Genomic DNA, 19,211 nt, shown 5'->3' with positions numbered 1-19,211 from the left:
GACACGTCTGTGGCAAACACCCCTTGCTGTGGCTCTGCAGAGGGAAGGGATGGTCACTGATACGTGTTTGCACGGCTTCAGCTGCTTAATAGCAGGAGTCAAAAAAAAAAAAGCCAAAAACTTATATTTTTTTAAAGTATCATTGAGAGTTCCTAGAAAAAGATCATCTGATCCCTGGCAGTGCTGGGAGAGGAGCCTGGGTGATTTTTCTCTTCCTGTCTTCCACGGTACGTTGCGTGACCATATCCCAGGACGTAGTGAGAGGTTTTACTGGCTCAGCCAAACTTGTCTAGCTCTGATGAGGTCTGAATTCTTTCCTCTTCCCAGACCATTTGTTTTAGTTAGATGTGAGGTTCAAAGCCAAATGGATACTATTTAGGGAGTATTATTACATTACAGTGTTAGCGTTATGTATAGGTCAGTTTTATTACTTTTAATAAACCCAAGAAATATAAAGTAATGTATATTAGTGCAGCGTTACCAATGACAGTAATTAAAACAGAAAGGAAAATGAAAACTATATGCAAATATGCAGTTTCCTCCTGCAATGTTAATTTTGTCACTCTGCAGCCTGTTATGTTTGTGGCATATATTTTTATTGCATCAAAAGGAACACAGTCATCTTCAGGTACCGAAAAAAGCCCAGAAAAAGAAAAGGCAACGCACTGTTTATGGAGGGTGATAGCACACATTTAGACTATAGGGTCTAAAGTTACATTTTGACATATTTTTACTCTCATATTCCTCTGCATCATTTACTCTAGGTATGCTTAGGAAAATACTGATTCAGCAGCAAAGAAGTAACAATATTGGCATTTTGGAAAGAAAACATGCCAAATTCACAAATGAACTGTGTCACTTCTACTGATAGCAGGAGATTATGTTTCACTCAAAATCACAACTGGCTGTGACTAGTTCTCAAAAAAAAAAAAAAAAAAAAAAAAGGGATTTTTGGATTTTTTAATTGGAATATCCTGTTTCCCTCAATTATAATATAATATTTCCTTAATTCTTTGTTTTATTTTTATTTCACTTTCCAAAATCTTTCCAGAGTTTACTGTTTGGGTTGAAAAAGCATATTTTTAAATTGGGCATAACCAACTTCCATATAAACGTTTGGCAGGGAAATCAGTGCATGTTCACTTAATTCATTTTTATTGAACCAAGTCCAGATTTTTAGTCAGGAAAAAGTTAGATATTAATCATATCTGAGCAGGATCATTAAATTTTCCTTTACCTACTAGAACAGCAGGGTCATTATAGAACCATGAGAAGTTAGCTCACTTATTAATCTTTACAATTACATAAAAGTGCTCATTTTTATAGTACTTAAGAGTAGCTCTTACCCATTAGGTGAAGAGTATGTGGGAATATTACAATATAATATAATGTATTGTTATAGATGTGACCTGTGACTCATTGGTCTGCTCACTGACACACAACTCCCTGGAAAAGTTATCTTTTTGAGCTTAGATAATCTTTAATTGTTTCATATTCCTTGTGCTCGTTTATGGGGCATACTAGTAAATAGAGAGCTAGTCATTGAGTTATTAATTACCTCATTATTACTTAATTATCACTGTTGCATACTTCATTTTTATGGAGAATTATGTCATAAAAGAAGGTATTTTATACTGCCCGACACAGTTAAGTATGAATGACAGTGATAGCTAATGTAAGATTGAGTTAAAGAAAATCAATCAGAAATCCTCACTATAGATAACTATCCAGTTTCTTCTGCCTTTTCCAGCAAATGCTTCTCTTCTTTGACTTTGAAACCCAACAGTTTAAACTGGGTTCTTGTTTCAGTGGACTAATCCCCTTTCATAAATCATGTTCAAGTGCTGAAATAATTTGCACATCATTTGAAGAGTATTTGCTTTGAAACATTCACCTCAAGCCCTTTTGTATATCCTCTCTCTCTAAAGATTTGTAGTATTTGTTTTGTTCTCTGAGGTATAAAAGACCTGGGTAAACTTTATTCCTGTTGTTTCAAGATTAGTGAAATAAAATGCATATTTATTCAACTGGGACTGAAAGGAGCTTTGGTAAAGACGATCATACACAGGCCCCATGGGAATGTTATAATACAAAATGTGTGTCTTAAAATCTCTTTAGGTTTGTTCAAAACACTACTAAAATACTTAATTTTTAAGGAGAAATAAAAAAAAAGGTCACAAATCCATATTTCTTTATTCTAAAGAAGAGACACTATATATTTTTTCTTAACAAAATAATATCCTACATGTGCACTCAAGATAAATCTGAGGTAAGGAGAGGCTGGATAAGTCATGAATACTTGAAGCTTTTTCCTACTGAACTACATATAGTGGACCAGTGTTTTAAAAACTACATATACATATAGTGGTTGTTTCAAAGAGACTCTTGCTTCAGCAAAAGCAATCTGAGCATTTTCAGGTATTATTGGAGTCAAGCAATGTGCCCGTTCTGTGTACCAGAAGTGAGGTTGACTCCTGTGATATGAGGAAAAGATATTTACTCTGTCACTTTCCAACTTGGCTTGTACTATTTGGTGCAATCTCTTAATTCCTAAGTAGATCTTTATTTACCTTAGCAAATTAAATTAAACTTTGATGTACACTGTGGAAAATACAAGGGTTTTAATAGTTTAGACAGTTACATCTGCTTGACTCTACATGGCCTGCCTTGTCTTTACATCTTCATTTTTTAATATCTCCACATTTTGCTTTCCCAGGGTAAGAATATAGGTTGAGAACTGAAAACACCTAAAGAGATGCAGGTATTTTCACTGCAATGGAAAATATTTCAGACCAGTACCTTTGGAGTGAGGTCAGAATTAGAGCAACTGAGAGAGACTTTTTGAGCTTTGTTTTTTGGGTGATGGAAGAACCAACCCAGCTTTCCATCAGTCCTGTGAACCTAATTCTGAAGCCTTGCCTGGTAATTATTGACATGGCTAACATGAGCACAAGTTTGTAGCCAGAAAAAAATGATTCTCACACCATACTCTTTTCTGAGGTCTTGCTACTATTTGTAACTAATCCAGTTGCAATCCTCCTGGTACTTTGGGAGGAATGTGACAGAAAGAAGGAGGTTTTTAGGTTATAAAAGTCTAAAGCTCAGTTAGAGAGACTGTAAATCAGGCTTTAGCTAAGAATACCTGCTGTCCAGACTCACTTTTTTCCCATGGTGATATTTAAATGGTTGTACCTTCCAGGCTGGAGGATTTAAATTATGGAGGTCATTTAAACTATGACCTCCAATCCCAAATACTTGAAGAGCAGCTTAGTAGATGAAACCGTGGTACTGTTTCCTGGGCAGGACATATTAAACCTCTAGAAAGGAATGTGGTTTATAGAATATCTTTTTTTTTTTTTTTTTTTTCCACCAGCTGTCTGCTGACATGCCAGCTGAACAGATCTTGTCTCCAACAGCCAAAGGGTGGAATCCACTGAAGGGTTAAACGCTGTATTGTTTCTCAATTAAGTAAAAGGTTCCAACTAGCTGGCTTTAAATATTGATGCTGAAGAGAATGCTCTGACACATGAGCAGCTTCCCTCACCGCCGAGGATGTTTGGCTCCATTTAATTAATTCCAGTGGCCATTGTCTTAAGTGTGCCCAGGATTCACCCAAGAGGAATTCACTTGCGTTCCTGTTATTGAAAAGTGTAACATAGCATTATCTGCCTCAGACAGACTTTTTGTAGCATTGAATCAATTCCCCAGTTCTTGAAAACAACTACCTCATTTGATTCCTTTCATAATTAATGAAATTCAGAAGTAATGCTTTTGCCCCTCAGCTCATGCTGGAAGAATGTTCCAAAACTTCAGTTTTCAAGCTGAAAGGATTCTAATTTTCAGCCTAAATGGACTTGTGTTCTTGTGTCAGCAGTCAGCTAGCTCTTTATTTTCCACAGTTCTTTTCTCTCAGGTGTACCATCCCAAAAAGGGTTACAGACAGCAGCCTTATTCCTTCTCCTCCTTGGTTTGTAGACAAAGCCAGCCAAGATTTTTTGTCATCATTCCTGTGATAGGCTGCTGCTCTTTTTCTTCAGCATCTCAAATAGCCCTTTTCTGAATCTGCCCTAGTTTCAGTCCGTATTTCTTGCACATGGATATTCAAGGCAAAGTCTTCCCACAGCCGTGGGAAGTGGAATTTACTATTCAGTATGGAAATGACTCTCCTGATAGAGCCTATTTATCTGTTTCATGGCCGCTTTTTTTAGAGGTGAAAAGTAAACAATCAGAACATGTAGATCCTGCTGTCCTTTAATCTTTTCCAACCAATGCACTCTCCATGAAAACCAAAGAGTAAGCTTCCTTAAGCCCTTTTTTTTTTTCTTTTTAATATGGCATATAAAATATGTTCCTATGTGAGATAATAGTTTTTGTAATTATTTCTAAGGTCTTCAGTTTATACAGAAAGGTAATGTTCTTATAAAACTGATCAACTCTTTTCAAACAGTACATTTAAAATAAATGGAATTAAAACAATTTTAAATACTCTGGTGCTTATACACTTAAAAGAACCCCAACCAAACAAAAAAAACTTTGTGGACATAAAGCTAATCAACCTGAAATTCATGAACACACCTTGTCCCGAATACATAGATAGTTTAATAAATATTCAGGTATGAAGCCGTGCTAGAAAAAGTATGTCTGCATGTCAAGATTATGATTCATTTATGTTGCAATCCCATAGTGATAGCAAGGTTTATAATCACTTTTGCTGAAGATTACACTCCAGTCCAAGGGCCAGAGCCAGAAGAGAAGGTGATCCAATGTATGTAGGTCACCAAAGGAGAGCAGGCAGATGCAGGTTTGATCATTTAGCAAAAAAGATAAAAATCAGAGCAAGTTAAGCTTAGTCACAGTATCTTTTGGGATGAGTATTTGGAGTAAGCTGGCTCCTGAACATGCCCAGATTCTCTCTTGGGAAGAGAGAGATGGAAGGACCAGAAAGCTGACTAAAAATGAAGTGGTACAGGTGATGATCTCAAGAACACTCTGTCTTCTATCCAAGTTTCTGCTACATTCATTTACATCAACATCTTTATGTCATTGATGGTTTCCAAGAAGATAATTTCTGTTCCTGCAAAAATAGGATTTGTAAATATTTTTTACATGAAAACATATGTATGGTGCCTTTCCTTGTCTGTGTTATAATAAATATTATTTTAGGGCTCTGTAATGTTCTGACCTTCTTATTTTCATATGAAGGTATTTCAGTTGAAGTTTTTGAATGAAAATTAAAAGATAACACTAAAAATTAATTGAGAAATAATGAGAATACTCTAATACCTGAATTGTTATACAATGTTATCTGAAGATCGTTGAGTGTGATAGAACAAGGGTAGTACTTCTATTAAGGCATAATTACAAGCAGTGGGATAGTTGATTTATTGTAGAAACTTTGTTCTTAGTTTGAGTTACAGTTTTCTCATTTCTAAACTGAAAATATCAGTCTTGCTCAAAAAGAACCTTTAGGTAGGTTTCAGATTTGGTGCATCCGATAGGTTGAATGAGGGCTTCAATCATAAGAAAAGTAAATTTTTCTATTACTTGCCCAAGTGGCTTGAGGGGATGGATGGATGGATGGATGGATGGATGGATGGATGGATGGATGGAGAAGAAAAGGTGAGGGACAGGATTAAGCAGGGAAGAGATAAGGTGGTGACATGGGGAGAGGGAAGAAAATTGAAGCATCATTGGTTTGCTGCAGCATTTGAAAATCTTTTGTAATTGGGGAGTGTGAGGATAGGGATAGAGAGGATCCTTTAGGGTTGTACTTTCTGTTCTTATTAAACCCCATGAAGACTAAATGCAACTTTTCCTTGTTGCATAAAATATATATTTTATTTTGCAAGATTTAGTCCAGCAAACAATGTTAGCAATGTTAACAATGTTAGCACCTTTTCCAAACAATTGTTTACTTGGAGTTCATCTGTAGCTGCCCCTACTCAAGTTACAGGTCATTCATAATAAAAAAGCTTTTAAATTCTGTGACAGAATATTCATGTCTTAAAAATGCTCAGTTAGATAATGGTCCCCAGGATGTGGACAGCAAGACTTCAAAAGGAGAGTCCTCTGATCTCCAGTTTCCTCATTCTCTCTAAGCCTGGATGGTTTCAACTATCAAGCATAGATTAAGTTTTATTGGTTGATAGTCTAATTGCATTTGTATTATCTTTTCCCTTAATATTATTTTCTTTTCTCTGTACTGGATTTCATCCAAATATTACTACTTCCATGAAGCAGTTTTCTGAAAATGTTTGCTTTTGCTTTGATGCTTAACTGCTTAACACGTGAGTGTTGCAATAAGGTGCTCGTTCCTGATAATAGTTTTATTTCTGCAAGGAAAAGTTTCCACAGTCTTCTGTGCTTTGCTTGTATTAGATAGAGCTCTTCGGTTGAGGCTTTTCATGGACAAGATAAGGTTTGGTTAAACATCTGAACTTTTGAATGTTTGTCTGAACTAGATTTGACCTCTAAATTTGTCCATCATTAGTTATTTTGCTTTTCTTTTTGGGGACTAAATTATGCTATTAAATATGTTCTGAAGTAGGTTAAGTCCCTGTGCAGTTTGACAGCTGGAACATTAATTTTGAAGTTAAAACAGCCTTCTATTGTATCTTTTTAACATTTTGTTTGAGTTTTAACCATGACTGGTCAAACGGGGTTACTGCACCCGAGCAAACCTCACATGTAGTTGATCGAAGTGTTTCAAAGTTGTGATGAGTGGCCTGATTTTATTTTGGGAAGATTGTGATAAACAATAATTATTTTCCTGCTTAGGCAGCTTGTTCCAGTGCAGCTGTACTGGAGACTTTCTCTGAAGGTCCCCACCTCCAAGTCCCTACCAAGTGGACTTAGATTCCCAGATATCTGCTGTGGCAAAGCTGTTGCACGAGCAGTGTAGGATGTGCTCATTTCTAGGGTTCCAGCTACTTTTGGGCCTTCAGTTGACCACATTTTTGTGTCTTCTTTGAACTCATGTCTTAACTGTACTACCCCAGACCTTGCCTTCATGCTGCCTGTGTGAGGAGGAGGAGCCACCATCAGAGTAGGTGGGTGCTGCAGAAAGCCAGAAGTGTAAAGCCAAAAGCATCATCTCCAGACTCTCCTGCACCTTGGGCAAAGTTGCACAAGGTTGCACAAGGAAGGGAGAGGACAACATGTACTTTCTACATGCTGTTACACACCTGTCACTATGACCTGATCATCACTAGCAGACTAACTGGTGATAATGTCAGTGCTAAAAAGCCCACAACTGACTTACAGACACTGGCATGGGAGTTTTTGGGTAAACGGGAAAATTTGCAGCATAAACTTTTATAAGATAATAAGTGGCTAAATACACCAACAGCTTCATTCTGGGCTTTTCTTTTACTCCTGCAATTACACTCTTTCAGCCCAGCTAAGATGTTACCCATCTGACAAGGCATCTTCTCTGCTCCTGTATGGTAGATTAACACCAAAGCTACATCCCCTGTTTGGTCTGCTTCGTGGTTTTATTTTTATTCTTGGCAGATCCTAAAGCACCTTTGTAGGAAGTCTTCCCTGTGTTCTCACAGTGCAACTCTTGACTGTACCTTGCAAGCAGAGCTATAGCTGCTGAAAAGTTGGAAAAACAGTTGTTTTACCAAATGGCAATAATTTCTATAGAAATATAAAATGAGGGTGATGGAAGTAAGGATCAGTTTGGGTAAGTTTTATATTTAGGTGCATATGTTGGAGATTCTTACCAGGACTTTCAGTTAAGGTAAGAAGTAAAAAAATTCTTAAATACTTGAGGTTACTCTTTTTTAAAAAAGAAATCATAGGTGATCTTTAGTTCATTTCTATATTTTACTCTAGTGATTTAGTTGAGGTAGAGATAATTTAATAAGGTGGACTCGACGTATAAAGAGAGTACAGCAAATAGATTTTAGATATTTGGTTAGGTATTTTTTATTATTTTAAAGATAACAGGTGTGCATTTCTCTTTCACAAAACCTACATTCCCTGGAAAGTAGTAAACTTGCTATATTAAGAGAGAAAGATGGGCTGGAACTTGTGGTTTGAAACAACACATATAAAGATGAATATCACTACTGTTTTTCATTTGAAACTTTAACAAGTTGGTTTTCATAACTTAAACAGTAAGAGTTAATTCTATCCTTATTGTATGAGAAGAATTAGAAGTCCACCATGGGTCAAAATACAAGGTTATGAATATAATTGGAGGCTGAATTAAATGGAAATGTAATTAAATTTTAAAACAATTTACTTTTTAAATTTAGAAGCACAAAATATAATTGATAAAAGTCTCAATAAAAAGAAAATTCTGTGGTATGATATTCCTTCTAGAAAGGTCCCATAAGATCAGATCTGAATAAAAGATTCAACAAGGTATCCAAGCACATGTCTAATTTTAAATATATGAATCATTTGCATGACCCTTAGCAAGGGTGACATAAATAGAGCGATGCCAAGTCTCCCTTGTTCTCTACAGATAATTAGTTTGTTTTCCAAAGCATAAGGCAGAATTATATGTAGGTTTTGAAGTTAAAAGTGCACACATGGCTGGCAGTTCCCTCAGAAGGGTTTTCTTTTTGGCATAACAATTTATCTGGTGTTCCTGTTATAAAAAGGAACCATGTAATTTTCTAGTCCTTTTGTCTGTTAGTGGAAGTGATGACTATTAATATTACTTGCAAAAGGTTGAAAAGGTTTGGGTTTTTTTAGACTTAGTGAGGAAGTAAGCTTAAAGACTTAAATGTCGTCAACCTATGTTCTGCAAGAGAAAAAAGAAAACTCCATATTCTAAAAAATCCTGACTGTATTAATTGTTGTAAATCACTTGTGCAACTAGATCTGCAAAAAGTTCCTCGCTCTTTCTTCCTCAACCTTTGGTTTCATGTTTGTTTTCTTTTGGGAAGTCTGCTTAAATAATATTTTTATATTATATATGTCAGCTTCAGAAGTCAGTAATTCAAATACTGCAAGGTATATATACCCAGGTAGCAAAGGGCAGGGCTACTATTGAAATTCCATGTTTTTGGACCATCCAAGTAATTATATTTCTGGACAATTCAGCAAGCCTTTCTGCAGGAGAGAAGTACACCAAATGCAAAAAGCATCTCCATCACACTCCTGCTTTTTCTCTGTATATTAGATCTGTAATTGGATCACTCTTTACCTGAACATTTATAGAAAGTGGTTGCTGAAGGAGGCTCAAAATTTGATGAGTCCTGGGTGATTTTTGCTTGTACAAAACTGCTGTTCTCAGGGCGAGGGAGATGCTACTACTTTTTTGCAAAATGACAGTGTCAAGAGTCCTAATCCTTTACAGGGGCTCAGAGACCAGTTTCCCCTCCCCAGGCACACTGTACTCTCTCTTCCTAGAGCCTGAATAGCCTGACTTTGTGTACTGCAGCAGATTTCATCCAAGTCCCACATGTTTTACATTAGATGAACATAAACTGGTCATACTGTATGAATAAAACGAACTCATTGATTTCTGGCATTGTGGTTTTTATATTCAAGTTAAGTGTGTATAATAGCATTTCTAATATTGTGACAATAGCAAAGAAATTGTGGAAAGAAAGGCTTGGCATGTCCCGGGTGATCTAGTCCAGTTCCTCCTGTCACAAGGTACAGTGTTCTATGTCCCCTTTCAGAAATTTATTAAGTTTCATCTTAAATTCTTTTAGTTTTTATTTGCCACCACGACTTCTTTGAAAGGGTGTTTTAGAACTTCATAATATGGCCAGTTTATACTCATTTGTTCTCGTGCCAACATTGTTCTTCAGTTTAAACAGCTCTTCTCCCTCCCTGCTGTCTTCTTCTCGTCTCCTGCTCCTTCTCCCACCCCCACCAGCAAACTGGTACAGAACAATCACAGCCTGTCTCAGCATTTTCTAGGTGGCCAAACATGCCAGGCTCCCTGTCTGCTTTTTGAAAGCTCAGCAGCTCATTCTCCTGTTACTTCTCACAGCCTCTGCCTTCACCTTTCCTTGCGTGAATCCTCACCTCTCACACACGTGAGTGTCCAAAGTTGCACACTCACAAGAAAGAAACACTTTCTATTGATCCTTCTCTGTCCAGACACTGGGTAGTATTAGATTGAATCTGTTTTCTCCAGTCTCAAAGTCTCTAAGATTTTTATCTGATGTCTCGCTTCTTGTCTGAACTGATGATGCTTCCCAGCCTTGAGTCACCAGCAAGGATTTTTTTGAATGCTCCTACTTTTTTTGTTGAAGTCATTAATGAAAACACAAAGATCAGTTCCAAGAGTATTTAAGGACTTGCACTGGTAACTGTCCTTCAGTATAGTAGTTTCTCCTTTCAACAAAGCTTATTTTAAAACCTTATTTAGTCACTTCACAGTTATTGTTTCAGTTCACTCCATCTTCTCCAGTTTAACTAATAATTTCCCATTTGGAATCATATCAAACACACAGATGAAGTCCAGATTGATTTGACCTGTTGCATTTTTTTTTTCCAAAAAAGCCCCCATTTATTTTATTCAAGAAAGATAGCAGGTTAGATTGGTATGATCTTCCTTTATAAATCAAATGCATACTCAGAACTATTGCTTTACTTCTCTGAATATTTATGGCACACATACCACTAAGGAAAGCTGTGTGGGGACTGCCATTTTTTTCACAATGTGAAGACAGTGATATTTAACACATTATTAATTTATTATTAGTGGGGGACAAAATTTTTCGTAAAGTTTCTATGCATCAGAGGGTGATGCAAAATGTGAATTATGCAGTCATTTTACTGATTCTTTACTGCTAATGCACCCAAATTTCACAAAATATAATGACACCACTAAGCACTTAAGTTGTTAGGCTGTCATATTAGAGAAAAATTATACATACTATGTAATCACAGTTTTCTTTTCCCTATTGTTTATTTCTAAGCTTGATTCATACACATGTGGAAATGCAGCTACACTTGCTGTGGCAAATATCTGTTTTAAGACCATAAACCTGAATGACTTCAGGTTTTTTTTGGTGCCCATGCAAACAAAATCTTCCTAGCACCTCCTGGCCAGTGATACCCATCTTGTTACCTGATGCTGCTGGTCTTAGATCTGTGCTCTGTAGCCATAAACCCTGCAATTTTAAAAGATTATCATAAACATAGGGATTAAGGATAATGCCTGATTCCTGCATTTTACCCACTGATCATTTGTGTAGAGCCCTTAAGCAGACCATGTGTCTCTCATTTTACTCTTTTACCAAAGAAGATACAGTAATTACAGTGTGGGGGTAACTCATGAGACCTGCCCAGGAATTTCACCAAGGGACAGAATAGGATGACTGACAAAAGTCTTTAGCTCAATAGAGTGGGTGAAGTGAATTCTTTATCCTTAGTGAGCAGGCTTTATTGACTGCATCTCAAAGCATCACCGAGGGAAGGATGAAGGCAGCAACTTGATTTTGTTCCTCTCAAAACTCAGGTGCTTGTTTAAAAACTGATCATTTATACAGGCAATAGTGCACACTGCTCCTTCCTTAAAGGACTGTCAGTCATTTCACATCTGCTGCAGGCTGAAAATATCTGGAACAAATGCTGAATTCTGAGCTCCAATGAAATTCACTAAAACTTAGTCATCAGTCATTATGTATTCTTAAATTACAGTGTCTCCTGGAATGTAGGCATAGTCATACGCCTCTGCGTGTTAAGATACACTTCTTCAGCAGGGTGAGACACCCAGCAATTAAGCATTCCCATTACTTGAAATTAATAATTAACTAATTAATTGATTTAGTATTTTCACACATATGCAATAGTTCTGCTGTTAAACTGACACTTTCATTATCCAGTCAGGGAGACCAATTTCTAGCTCCTCTTTTGCCATCTATGATTCAGTTCTGCAAGATGCTGCTGAAGGCTCTAGGTATGAGTCTGTAAAGAAAATTATTAATTTAAGACATCATAGATCAGAGTTATATCCATGGATCTGGTCATATGTATTTTAAGAAAACTGCAGCTAGAATTTTGGTCAGTGTATCCTGTATTTTGAATGGTTAAGCTTCACAATTTTAGTACTCCTTGGAAAAAGAATTCTTAACTCTCAGTTTATGGGTGTTAGCATTATCCTACAAATCATCTCCATTTTTACGAACTTCCTGAAATTTTGAAGTCCTCAAGAATATTAAAAAAAAAAAACAAAACAAAAAACCACAATCCAGATTGGTGTTTTGTTTTGTTTTGGTTTTTTCCTGCAGAACTGGTCTAGTGGAAGACACTACACACTTACATAAAACTCTTTGAATCTTTCAATGCCTTCTGCACTCCCACAGCTGCTCTTCATTCTGTATGAGCCTTTTCCATCCAAATGAATTGCATACAATAATTTTCAGTGTTATATTAAACAGATAGGCACCATAATAATGTATTTCAGTTAGGAAGAGGTACTTGGGAGAAATTGGTTTTGCTATACACATGATGTGAGACAATCAATAGTGCTTTAGTCTGACAAGCTCTGTCAATATCCATTGTCACAGTTCACAAAGTCATTAATGGATAGTTCTTCAAAAACCAATGCTTTCAAGACATTAGAAGTGTTCACATATACTGTACCTGGCAGGAATTAATCATAGGTAAACCCTTGGGATTATGCATAAATGTTTTGTAAATTAAGATTGAAATACAAGTCATCGGAAGGAATGTGAGGTCATGTTACATGGAGTTACAAAATCCTGCCAATAAAATGTGGAGCTGTTTAGAACACATTAAAACATTTTGCTTTCTGAATCACCCAGGTTCTGCCCGGAACATCACACCCAGGGAGAACAGTGCTAGAAATATATTGTCTAGGTGCATGACTAAATTCACAGAAAGTAATTGCATAAAAATTTTGATCCTTGCCCAGAAAAGGTTATACCCTATAGCCTCTCCTTTTCTTTTAGTTGTGGCCACACCAAAACCCTTGACAAAGACTTCTGTATCTTCACCGTGCAAATATTTTAGCTACTGCTTAAGCCTGCTTAAATAATGAAGTTTGCCCTCATTGCATCATATGTACAATTTAGTGCATTAAGTTATAGTAAGCAATTCTTCATTTTTACACCTCAAATTCTGCATTGACTTTAGTGGCACTATTTCTGCAGAACTGTGTGATTTGGAGGTAATGCATTAATTCTTTCTTTCTTTCCATCTGTCTTCTTCAAAAGCTCGTGTGCAGCCTTCATTGTGTGGCTTTGCATGATACTCCTGATTTTAATGTGTTGTTACAAATACAAAGGTTGGATTTGTGGCACAGAATAAATATTCAAAGGACTTATATAGGACCAAAAAAATGCAGGTTAGTCCTTTTTTCTTGGTCCAATTTTTTTGCAGCCTATAGCTATCCTTCATAATTCAGTTGATTTTAACACAGCGCTACCCAACATAAGGGCCAAAGGAGTGTCTGTTCTTTTATGCTTAATGATGTGTTTATACTATTTTTTGTACCCAATATACTATTTTTTGTACCCAGTCTTTATTATGTGTTGCTAATGTGATAAACTGTTGTGACCTAATATAGCTTAATGCTAGAGCAGTTTATCTGAGACAAAGATCTTGCCATTTTCTTCATGTGTCCATTAATACCTTTCACACCCGTGGAATAGAGACCTAATAAAGTGACCAAAGTCATGAGAAATGCTTTTCTGAACCTGAGGGTCCAACTTTATTTCCAGCCAAATGTGAAATTCAGCCAGTGTTGAGGTTATGTCTTTGCTGCTGGATTGAAGTGTCCTTGTAGCCACTGTCAGCAGCAGATGAAATTTAACATAATATTGACCTCTTTTGGGTTCCCATCTATCTCTACTGTAAAAGGCCTTAGCCCAAAAAGAGCAAGCAAGTGCTTCCTTTTTCTTTCTCAGAAGTTCTTTGTGCAATATAAGAAATAAGTAATGAGAGTCTGTGCAAAGGGAGGGGGAACTATCCTCTTGTGTTGGTTTTGAAGCATTTATGTGGTTATGCCAGTATATCTTCAGGAAATGAGGCTATGATTTTATTCAGTACAATGAATCAAATGGTGCATCTATTCAGTTTATGCTAGGGAACAGACAGTAGAACAAGCAGTAGATTTTATTTCCTATTATTTTATACTTAAATCCATAAGTGTCCTATTTCACTTCTGTATGGAACTGCTTTCCACTTTTTTTTATGTTGTTTGATGTTTGCCAGCTCTCCTTCATGAAAGATTCTTCTGTCCAAATCCAGATCCTCAGATTTAAAAAGGAAGGTACTTCAAAAAAATATTTATTGTGTTTTTGGAGTTTCATAACTACTTTTTTTCTCTTAAAAGTAATATTTTGTCCTCTATGTATTTTCAAATATAATAGCAAAGTCATTTTAATGGGGGGATATTGCGAGAAGAATGGTTTGGCAAAAGAAGGAATATTTCTAAATGAGATCCCAGTAAGAATATTGCTGGAACATACTCTCTGAACCCTTGAACTTCTGGGGGCCTTAAAGTTTTCCTGTGAGAACTCACACATAATAGAATAAAATAAGAACTTAATCACAATTAGCTGTGCTGCTGTCTTTAGCTATGCTGTTATACAGTTCAACATACAACATACAAACGTATCCATGACAATAACTATTCCTACCTCTAGATGTAGTTTTAACACCATAATTGCTGTTTCAGGTATAAAACCTCCAGCTGGGTTAATGCATCTTTCTTTACCCTGTTGTCAAGTGATAGTTGCCATATCCTACCATTCACCTAGAGAATCATCACATTCATTTAATTTAAAATATCTTAACAAGTCTGGTGTATACTTAGAGCTAAGTATAGAGTTCAAGTGGGCATAAAATGCTTCAGAGTCCCATAGAATGAGAAATGTAGTGGGCATTTTAAATGACTTAGAGATGTTTTCATTCCTGCATCATTTCCACTGTGGAAGCTTCACTGTACGTCCGGAAAAAGCAAACTTAAATATCAATCACCATGGATAGAATGACCCTAAGCATCAAGAGGGTCCCCAAACTAAATACAATTCACTTCACTGTTTCGAAGTACCATTAAGATGCAGAATTAGAAACATCCATTTGTTGTTCTTTTTATAGCACAGCCAAGTGACTTGGAATTTGAGCTTGTCCCTGCCAAGGATTGCTCAATTTCGAACAAAAAGTCCTCCACGATAATGTTAAAAAAGCACCAACCATCAATTGAATGCTAATCTTTATATTCTATGATACATCACTCCAAGAATGCTACCATTAAAAAATGTGAATTCTATTTTTCATAAGTGATGGATTATTGTACCAAGCTGTATATTTTCCAGTAAAGTGTCCTTTTATTTGTCCTGTGTGATTACTAGTTTGTGGAAGTATGTGTGGGGTCATTTTAGTGCTGTGGGAAAATGGAGCACTCTTCTGTTAGAATCAGTAGTGAAATCAGAAGCAAACTATGCTCTGATCATCCTAGGCATGTGTTTAAATATTGCTTTCCTTAATTGGCTATGTTCTATTTACTTAAAATGAACAATTTGGCAAGTTTTTCTCCCTTGACAACAGCAACGCGTAAACCATTTTATAAGTTTGGCTGTTAAAATCTGATTTGTAATGTAAACCACAGTATTCCAGTGTTGTTGCTTAACCAGTTATTTTAGCTTGCCATTGTTTTATAATTCTGCACCTTTGAATATTCTGGTGCTGTCTATGACTTATGCCAAATTTCTTGCAAAATAGCCCATTAATATTGAGAGTTGTTTTCTTTTTGCTCTTTCGCTTTGCTTGGTTTCCCTATATGAAGATCACTGCGTTACAGGAGTGTTTAAAGTGGATGGGGAGATGAGGGAGAATTTCTGTAACTGCAGCTAAACTATCCAGGGCACTATTTAGGAGTTCTCTTGGAAGGACAATGGACGAACTTCTGAAAGTTCAGCTTGTAGAGAATAGTGCTTTGGTGGCTTTGTTTGTTTGTTTATCTATTTATTTATTTTCAAGAGGAGATGGAAGTCTATTTTTATCTCAGAAAACAGAAGCTACCCCTCTCTCAGCTGGAGGTCCTTGCCAAGGAAGGCTGCTGAATGTTCAGGGAAACCTTTGGAGAAAGTTCCCAGGGTATCACTGCTGCTTCTGGAGCACCCAGCCTTGAGTGCTGAGTTTCTCCTCCCTACTAATACTGCCTATTTTGAGAGCTATGATGATGCCCTCTAAGCACCTCTGCAGAGAAAAAGTTAAATTTATGCCTTTGAAACTTCCTCCAAGGGATTTTCTGCAGCTGGGTTCTATGTCTTTTTGACGCAGTGCAGGAATAAATGTTTTTCAGTTTGGTAAATTCCTAAATATAATAAACTATGATCATTAGGATGGGAATACAGTTCTTGCCATAAATTTATGCATCTTGCATGCATTATATGGCAGATAGCCATGTTTTCTATAACTGTGTTAAATATATATATATAACTTAATCCATCTTGGAAAGAGAATTCAGTCTTTCACTAGTGGTGTAACCATCCATCCTTTCTCATAAGAAGTTGTATATCGCTAATAGGGCATAGCACACTTTGAGCCCAGAGTTTTAGTGGAAAAAAAAAACCATTCGTGTGAAACTTGTGGGATTCATGACCATTTCATGAGTAAACTGGTCACCATCCAAATGCTTATGGGCAATAAATAATATAAGTCTGTGAACAACCAGCAGAGTGAACTCATCATGTTTATTCACAAAGGTATTAATCAGACCTTCTGTACTGTCCAACCAGCCACGCTACTGACCTACCACATGATTTCACTAGGGTATTTACAGCCATAATTTACTAAGGGTATTTGAGTAAACTACTATTAATTTAAAGATATCATTTCACTGAAGCTTTTCCCCTTGATTTCCTTTAGTTTTCAGGCTGAACTACAGTACCTCCGACACAAATGACAGAAACCGAGTTAAAAGCAGATTAAAGAAGTTCATCTCCCGAAGACCCTCCTTGAAAACACTGCAAGAAAAGGGACTTATTAAAGGTGTGTTCAGTCTCTCATACTTTTTTTGCGTAAAAAAGTAAAAATTCACACAGGGATTCTTCATGCTCAGTTAAATTTGTAAACGCACTGGACAAATACTTCTTAGAAATGCTTTTGTTGCTATATTTCATAAAACTTACAGTGCTGAACTGCAAAGAATGGAACCAATGTATGGTTATGTACATCTCTGTGCTCTCTGGCTGCTACTTCAATTTTTCTGCTTTGGTGGTAGAAAACCCCCCCATTTAACAGGTACTCACCATGTCTGTTGCAAACCAATATGCTGCATAAATCCATTTCTTTTTAAGAGAAGACAAATGTTGATATGGTTTAAAGATGTTAGAATCCAAAACAGGAACTTCACATGCTATGCTGACTGATTCGTTTACTAAGGCAGGCTGCAATAGTTTCTCTCATTATTTTTCAAACTTGCCAACTAGATACATTTTTAACAATTTAAAAGAAATGTCAGGGAATAATCTTTGAATCTCTGACTTTTCCTACTCCAGCTTCTTGCTAAGTTGGTCAGCCATCACTTTCAGATATCCTTAAGTTGTTTCATTGATAAAACATGTTTGCTAGTTTATCTCAGGGGTAAGGGTTTTGCTAAGAGTTAACAAGAAGGCAGTAGCATTCTGACCACTAATAATCAAGCAACGCCATGTTTTTAAATATTGTCTGGAATAATACTTTAAAAATTTACACACTCCAAAATTATTATGTGTGAAACCCACAAATGCACATGCAAATTGACTAGAAAGAGGCATTTTGCCAGTAGCCCCTGTCAATCTCTGGAGTGTGAGTTTTCCAGTGGTGTGTCAAAAATGGCATGGGTGTTGCTGGTGTGTATGCCCTGAGCCAAGAGGCTGACCACAGCCAGAAAAAGTTAAAGCAGCCACAAGAGTTAAACACCATCTGGGCCCATGTCTGAAGAGAAGGAGAAAATTTTATGAACAAAGTTCTTATGGTTTAGCTCCATGCAGAAATGTTCAGTGCAATGTTGCTTACCATAAGGAAGTCTTCGTTATATGAAATCATTATGTGCCTTAGTGATGGGCTTCTGCTTCTAATTGCCACAGACACTTAAAAAATATGTAATTTATACATAAATACGTGTGTCTGAGGTGTCCACGCTCACATACCATACTTTCAGAATCTTTCCTTATACATTCATAGTATCTGATGTCAATACATGCCAGAGTTTTTCTTCTTTGAAGCACTCTGTGGGTTGAGGGTGGGATTTGAAGGCATCATATTAGTTTGTTTCAGCTATTAGTGTAATAGAGGAGTGATTTATAGTCTTTTAATTTCTGGATTTAAGGAGTTTTTTTTTTTAGTTTAATAAAGTGTGGCTGATGAATCTCCTGCAGTGTTACATAGGGATCAGATGTGATCCCTGCTAACAAATCCAGATTCATTAGCATAACTCAAATCCATCCTCTAATATATCTCTCTAGGAAAGCCAGATGCATTTGATTTTGGCTACATTAAGATCCTGATTCATAAGCATAGCTTGGTCCTACCTGGGATACTTTTCCATGGGTAACTAAGATATGTGGTTTGTGACTCAGTAATTCAGAACTGGTACTCAGCATGGTTTTATTCCCAAGCTAATGTTGCCATGAAGAAAGCATGTTAGTTATCTACCATGAACTTTCATTAGGATTAGGTTTGGGCCATGCAAATGAGTCAGGATTCGTTAGCATGGCTTAATTCCAATCTATGGTAAGTCAATGTGAAATGCTTATTTGATAAGGTTCTTGCATTGTCTTCACCAGAGTTTATCCCTTAATCTGTTAAAATGTTATGAAAATGCAGTTGCACTGCTTATACAGAGACCACTTTTAAATGGTAATTTTTAGGCTCACATTAGAATATTTTTAAATCACAAAATGCAACCCTCAAGATTAAAAATGAAAAGCTTGCCAAAATCTGTATTTTAAGGAGCATCTATTTATTTTTTCTAAAGGTGACTTAAATGGTTGCAGAAAGCTCTCAAAACTATCTATTTGCTCTCTTTGTAAGGGGGGTGGGGTGGAGAAGCTAACCAATTTTTACAAGAAAAAATTCCTCCAGCTCTGAGAACAACATGCATGCTAACTTTTATCCCATAGGGAAATACTTCTGTCAGAATTGTAAATCCCTTAAAATAGGGGCTTGTAATAAAAGTTTGTCTAAAGCCTTGCAGGACATCTTGGTACTGAATTTCTGACAAAGAGCTGTTCTGTGTGCCAGTGAAGAATTGATATAAATATCTGTGAAGCGTGTGG

At 36.5% G+C, this 19,211-nt stretch overlaps 1 protein-coding gene across 8 annotated transcripts in view; it reads left to right on the top strand.

Moving 5' to 3' along the window:
• Positions 1-19,211, top strand: part of ARHGAP15 (Rho GTPase activating protein 15) — a 339,175-nt gene that overhangs the window by 184,776 nt on the left and 135,188 nt on the right. For all 8 annotated transcript variants that reach the window (XM_071746444.1, XM_071746439.1, XM_071746442.1 and 5 more), the window contains one exon: positions 16,819-16,941. In XM_071746444.1, the coding sequence (XP_071602545.1) occupies positions 16,819-16,941 (123 nt within the window). The remainder of the gene's footprint in view (positions 1-16,818; positions 16,942-19,211) is intronic.

This window comes from Heliangelus exortis, chromosome 6, assembly GCF_036169615.1.
Source record: "Heliangelus exortis chromosome 6, bHelExo1.hap1, whole genome shotgun sequence".
In the NCBI taxonomy this organism is placed as follows: Eukaryota; Metazoa; Chordata; class Aves; order Apodiformes; family Trochilidae; genus Heliangelus; species Heliangelus exortis.
This window is presented reverse-complemented; position numbering and strand designations above follow the sequence as displayed.